The sequence below is a fragment of the Bombyx mandarina genome, chromosome 12, assembly GCF_030267445.1.
Source record: "Bombyx mandarina strain Sakado chromosome 12, ASM3026744v2".
Taxonomy (NCBI): domain Eukaryota; kingdom Metazoa; phylum Arthropoda; class Insecta; order Lepidoptera; family Bombycidae; genus Bombyx; species Bombyx mandarina.
The window spans coordinates 11,072,480-11,079,851 of NC_143219.1; the positions used below are offsets into that span (position 1 = coordinate 11,072,480).

General features: G+C 38.3%; 1 protein-coding gene across 3 annotated transcripts in view; it reads left to right on the plus strand.

Annotated features, from left to right (window-relative positions):
- Window positions 1-5,287, plus strand: part of tutl (immunoglobulin superfamily member turtle) — a 69,926-nt gene extending 64,639 nt beyond the window's left edge. For all 3 annotated transcript variants that reach the window (XM_089731970.1, XM_089731972.1, XM_089731971.1), the window contains one exon: window positions 258-5,287. In XM_089731970.1, coding sequence (XP_089588096.1) covers window positions 258-1,236 — 979 coding nt within the window. In that variant the 3' untranslated portion in view covers window positions 1,237-5,287. The remainder of the gene's footprint in view (window positions 1-257) is intronic.
- The last annotated feature ends 2,085 nt before the right edge of the window (window positions 5,288-7,372 follow it).

Below are 7,372 nucleotides of genomic sequence, written 5' to 3' on the forward strand. Positions count from 1 at the left end.
TATGTGTTCAATGTCCATCTGGTTACATACTTGCATGATAAAGGTAAAAAATTATGTCATTAAAATGAAACATGAATGAAACAGACATTCTTATTAAAAAAATTGCTGTATGGACAGTTAAGCCCCGTTCCATCCAGTGTTAAGTAGATCACAACACGTGCCTCGCAACGTAATAAGAACAATGCGACTTACAGTACTCCTTGTTACAAAGCCAGCCCTGAAAACAAAAGCTACAAATGTGCTTTACTTTATTACAGATTTAGTGAACGCGGAATATCGAGTTTAGTGCAGTGTTTGCGGTTTACTGCGAATTGGGTATGGCCGGCGTCGCGATGCGGAGGTGAGGTGCCGTACTGGATGCAGGCGCAGGTGTCGGCGCCCTCTGCGTCCCCCGCTCCCTCCCTCGCGCCCTCCGTCGCTCCCTCCCTCGCACCCTCGTCCTCCGATGACGGTGGATTCTTGCCGCGTCTACGCGCTCCTCTTCGCCCTTCTGCCGCACCACCTATGTTTCGTGCCTCGTCGCCGGCGCTGGCAATGCACTGGCCGCGGTGGCCGCCCTGGCCTCCTTGGGCGGCGGCCTGGACGCCCTGGTCGCCTCTTCACGTTTCCGACCTCAGTTCGGTCCCGTTTCCGAGCTCAGCTGACGGATCGTTTCCGACCCCTCCGTCGCCTTTCCGTCTGCGATCCATTCGGCAAAGCGGTGAGCCTATTCGTGGCGTCATCGGTGGACTTGGGCGGCCGAGGGCCCGGCCGCAATCGAGACACGCCAGGCCTCGCACGGTCGTAGACGCGCCTCCACCTCCACACGAAGCTTCTCCCGAGAGTCGATCGTCGTCCAGTGGGTTTGGAAGCAAAAACGCGTCTTCAACTCAGCAGAACCGGAGCAGTCGGACCGGCAGCCTGGCGGAATGGCGACCACCGCCGTACCGACCTCCACCACCGGCGCCCCCGCCTCGGCCATGCTCAGGTGAGGCAGGGGATGCGGGCTCGGTGGACGTGCACTATGAGTGGGACCGCGCGACTCGCACCCCTACTCCTTCGACTCCGGAGCGCACACGTGCTCGACCAACGCGGGACGATGTAGAAGCACGTGTTCGAGCCATGAAAGAAGAGTTCCTGGAGTTCCGCAAGCGCCAGGCGTTGCGTCGGCGCTCACCGGAGCCACTGTCGCCCCTGGGCTCGCTGGTCGCGCCCGCTCCCGCGCCCGCGCCCGCACCCGCTGAGACCGTCTGCTGATCGCCACCGGCTCTGCTGCTTCCCACCGTATCACATTTTAACTGACGCATGTTAATCGCTAGAAATCGAAACGAATATTTCCACTGATTTACAAATACGGATGTTAGGCGCTTCGTCCTCGAACACATTCAGCAAGATGTAAATCGTTCGACGCGCTCCGAGAGTAGGACAATCGTGAATTAGCCACGATTTCATGCGTACTCAGTTTAAAGGTTGATGCATCCCACCACGGTCGCTACGATCCTAGTGGCCATAATTTTTAAATAGTTTAGGACCGACAGGTGAGTCGTAAATCGACTTTGACTTTAATACTTAACGTATGTTTAAAAGTGGATGCAGTGACGTTACGTCCACGTTGCCTGCTCGCCTTAACCGATAGTTGAATGCTCTATCTACGAATGAATGTCAATTATAATGTTGTACAACTTTTTACATCTGAAAGTCTGTAAACAATTTAGTGATCCAGTATGTTTTAAATGACCATATACATAGGTACTCGTACGTCCTCCTCATTAAAACTAAAACCGTGCCTAAAATCTTAGTATAGGTATTTAGGTTTACCCTTGTTTGAATAAACAGAAGTGCTATAGAAACGTGCCTATGATTAAAAAAAAAAAACATTTTGATATCGATCAATTGTGAATCGCATAATCTTAATATTTAACAACGAACAATTGAAACTATAATTCATCTCTGTCCTCTGGGATGTTACGTTAGATGGGATGGGATATACATGGATTATTTATAGGGTTCCGGTATAGTTTGTTGGTACGGTCGCGAGTCCTGCAGGCAGCGCGGGCGGCGTGCACCTACACGCTTTAGGTATGAGCGGGGAGGCATCCACGACACCGCTCATACCAACATTATATTGTAGTTATTAACGTTAAATTACGAATAATGTTTAATGAACGAGTCTCAACAGCGGACGGTCACTGAGGGGGGACGCTTGCGAAACATATTAATGTTATTATTACTTTTAGTGTGTATATACAAATTCGATATGGGACATTTTGATTGGGCTCCAGATCGTGACACGACAGCGCCTCGTCCCTGAGTGACCGCACTTGATAGAGCTCGAAAATAAATATACAATCAAAATAATCATTAAGTAGATCCTAGATATAATTTAGAATGATAATGTGATCGGATTTGTTTTTTACTTTATAATGGATTATAATTTTTGAAGTACAAATTTTATTATTATATTATTATTATTACTATTTTTATTTTAGTTTTTCATCTCAAGATATAATTTAAAAACTGTACATATGTAAAAACTTAGATATTATATTACATTCTTATTTATTTTATAAATTATTGTAATGGAAAAACTTATTGCAAACGCTTAAGGCATTGCACGCTGACGTTAGCCTACAAAAGACAAATCAATTGATAATAGTTTCATAATGAAAATTTTAATGATCCGGAACAACAGTTAGCTAACTGAATTCAATAAGAAATAATATAATATGTGATTATGCATCTACATACGAGCTGCCTACCTTTTTTTATATGCGTACCCGCATTTCCTGCTAGCGTGGCGTGTTAATGACCTGTGTACTTTGCATCATTAAAGTCAATTGTTTTATACTGTACAAGTTTCGTATTGAATGTTAAGTTTTTTTCAACGTTATTACTTGGTTTAATTATTGTTGTATTGTAGAGCTACAAAATCATATAAATTTGATTTAAAGCACGTGTACTGATTAATTTCACTTATATTTTTAGTCATTTTATAATTTCCACCTTTCGAATAAATAAGAACACGAGATTAATACGTACAAGTGCTTTTTAAATGATCGTGCACTCTTAAAATCCTCACAAAGTTCTATGTATCGATGTTATTTTTCCCTGAATCCTTATTTACGTTCTTATCGGTTCCTGAAGCGATCCCACCTATACTATAGTTGACCAGTCAAAACACAAGACTGTTTAGTGTTACGTTTGTTAGTAGATTTATCAAAAAAAGTGCTAGAGAACTCCTTAAAGTGCACGTTACACTTTTGTACTTATTATTTTGAAGGCAATACTTTTAATTCGAATATCAATGTTAAGGAACTTTTAAGAAGTAAGATTAAAAATGTACGCTTTAAAGAGATTGAGTAATTAACATAAACGATAGATAGGTATGGTAAGATGTAGTTGACGCGTGCATGTACTTACTGGAGTGACGCGCGGGAATAAGTACGCCTGCGTTCTCGACTGTTTTGAAAATGGATTTTATTTTATGAACAATTCTGAAATTACAATACCTTGTCTTACACAATACAGTTTTAAGTAAGTCCTCTGGAAGTTTCCCTTATTTTTAATGCCAAATAGTTGGTTGAAAATGAGCTCTCTGAGCTCAAATGTTATGAGCCAACGAACTGGATATTTTACTTGTAAAATTTGCAAGTAATTCTTCTTTTGCGGTAGATATTTTTAAACTGGATAGATAATAATTAGATTCGATAATAATGTGCAATAAAATTTACCGTAATTAAATACAACATAAATTATTATAATTATGCTCAAACTTTTTGACTGACCAACTGTAAAATATTAAAGGTTAAAACAATCGTATCACGATAATACGCCTAATTTCATAATTTGGTACGAATCAAAGAAAAAACTGTTCCGACTTTAAGGTTCATTTAAATTTAAGAAAATGTTTTCTGTGTACAGTAAATCTTAATTTTACGTCAAATACTGCAGCAAGCATATCAATCGTGAAGAGCATTTACAAACTCGTTTATGATTATCTCGTTTATCTACATTGATATATGTACTTACACATAAAATGGTATACCTAGTAGAAATCTTAATTGTAAATTAAAGTGGATTCGATTGCATCGCAAACACTGGGAGAGCACTGAACACAACATTTATTATTACGTAGCTGCACAACTTTTAGTGCCTAGTTTGAGTAGGTTCTATTTCTGAATTTTATCGGAAGTGTAACAAACAATATTGAATCGAACAGCATTACAACGTCGAAGACTTAAACTCAATTAAAATGTGCTGTCTAAGGTACATCGTAATTACTAATTATTTTGACAAATTTATAATTACACTATACAATTCATAGAAGATGATAAAATATAGCTCAAACCATGTGATATCTAGTCTTTGCTTTATCGTTACAAAATAAACCTCAACGTTTTAATGCGTTCAAAATTACGTACATGCGTAATAGGACTGCATGCTCAGCAACGAATTCTTAAAAGGAGTCCTCCGTCTATACGGTCGGCCTGAGATATCAGTGTGCTTAGTGCGAGTTTTTTAACGTTCTCGATAGCGTAAAAGTTAGCTCATATTTGTATGGAATGGGATCGTTTGCCTACGTTTGCCGTCAGGGGCGCTGTTCTAACTGCATACAAAATTGGGTTAACTTTTACGCTATCGATAACGTTAAAAAACTCGCACTAAGCACAATCAATGGTCGATGGTTTTCGGCGAACTTAAATAATACGTTACATTAAACATTTTAATCCTATTAAGTAATTATTTTTTTGTAACTTTACTAACGAAGCATTGTACCCGATGTCGGAGCATTTTTATTTTGTTTCAATGATTCATTTGAATGAAATTATTATAGCACCTTACGTATTATGTTCATTCGCGACTCGAACATAGCCTAATAAGATAATATCCAAATTAACTATTATGGACTAAAATGAAAAGATAGCAATATTTTAGAATAATGTAAATCGTATATCAGTTTGAATATAAGCAAAGTAATTAAATGAAAATTCTTGCACGACGGCAGTTATGTATTGCGATGAGAAGGCACTCGATATTAAAACGTAAGGCATTATGCACAATATCTCAGCACAATATGTAACAATAAAGTGTTTATATCCAACATTTTGATTAGCACTTTCGAATAATCGAATATACATTTGCCTTGTGAACCTGAAGTTGCTCGAGCAACGTTTTTGGATTGTGGTCTCTATTCTAATTTTTACACATAGAATATTTTTAGTTTATAAGTGTTGAGATCGTGTGTTTACTGTGTAAGCACGAAAGGTTCAATTCAAAAGAAAATACAATAACGTTGCTACGATAAAAATGTGGTATTATTTATTTGTAATGATCTCCTCTTTATTTGTTATCTTTTTTTAATAATTCAGACCAAGTTTTAACACAATGTCGAATTTACTATTATCGATCAATGGTATGGTACCATTTTAACTATTACAACATTGTACGAAAAAAATTTTTTTTTTATTGCCTAGGTGTGTGGACGAGCTCACAGCCCACCTGGTGTTAAGTGGTTACTGGAACCCATAGACATCTACAACTTAAACGCGCCACACACCTTGAGATATAAGTTCTAAGGTCTCAGTATAGTTACAACGGCTGCCCCAGCCTTCAAATCGAAACGCATTACTGCTTCACGGCAGAAATAGGCAGGACGGTGGTACCTACCCGTGCGGACTCACAAGAGGTCCTACCACCAGTAAAAATGTGTGACGCCCTTCCAAAAACGATTAGTAGTCCATTAAAATGTTTGCATTTTTTGGACTCAATTTTATTTTTGGGACAAGTGAATAGAAGCTTAACCTCAAGTTTGTGGAGTCGCCACCCTTGTCCCCCGGTCGCCATCTTGGAAAAAGAGGTGAAAACCCTTTTTCGCGATATCTCGGAAACTATGCGTCTTACAAAAAAATTGTAAAGTCATAATTTGTAGCAGATTGTTTTGCCTACAAATATGTTTATATAACTTTTCGAACTATTCGGTCCTTAAACTGTAACATTCCAATGGACTATAAAGCCTTCAGTCTGTCACACAAATTATTAAAACTAATAGCCGTAACCCTTTGTCTCTTGATGGGGTGCAACAACACAGCAGTAGGTATACTTCGAAAAGTAACTGTCGACGAAAAGTAACGAGATGGCGCGGATGCCTACTATCTTATTCTGAACATGAATATTCTTAGGGTGACAAAGCGCATGTTATTCAGGCAGTGCCATCTAAGATTGGCTCTCAATGGCACTAATGACATGATAAACTGTAATGAAACTAATTTTACACTAAACAAAAACAGTAACATAATTTTTTTACCTCATACCTCATTTAGTAAAGCTTTACAAATCACAATATAACTTACCATAACACTCGAGCTAGTTTGAAAGCTTTTTAAGAAATCCTAGAAAATTTAACAAATGAATAGATAAAATTTTAAGAATATTTAATTGAAAATTTTCCCTAATAGTTTCGAGATCCAATAGTTATACGTTTTAAAAGGAAGCAACTGCCTACTGAAATTTCATTTTTGACAAAGACAGCTAATTATTACCTACGATAATTAAGAATCGTGCAATATGGAAATGATAATTGGTTCTTTCATACACTATTTTACTGCAGTTGACTCGACAACATGTGTACATCAAGACGTCTCAAACTTATCAAAGCCTTTACTTTTTTAGGTAAATATATTAACATATTTAAAAGCAGAGAATTTTGAAAACATTTTCAATCTTTAATCAAAATTACTAGAACACATTGAACAAGGTGGAAAGTTTTTTTAATATGGTATATTTTCATTAATACGATGCTTAGTTTATCGATTTTAACTATTACTTTGGAATTTAATAGAGAAGGTTCCTCCTGCCTGCTGAACTGTCAAAGGTTAGATTAAATAGGGAAACTAGGCCAGGTTCACATTTTCTCAGTACCGGGATTACCTCCAGTGCCGCCCTGGGGCCACATGAAAAATGCCAGCCCTAAATATCTGCTTATTTATATCCTACATAAATTGAGCAAAGGATCGAATACACGTTTATAATGTATAGTGCAAAAACAGTCACTAAAATAAATAACATTGCCTTGAGACATCAGTCGAAGTCTGAACGCCTGCTCGAATTTGGCGCCTACATGTAGCTAATAGGAAACAGTTGTTTTAAAAAGGATACTAATTATTATATAAAACCTATCAATTGGGAGCTACTTCAATGACAACAACAGGGGGGAAATTAACAATTTGTTAGGATTTAATTCGGGACTAATGATGGTAATGCACTGTTAATATAAACAGGTCAGTGATACCGGTACACGTCCCCACACAACCAGCCTCTGATTAATTTATTAGAAAACATTTCTACGGTTGTCGTTTCGATAAATGATCTTATTCCATGTTAAATAAAAATAAGG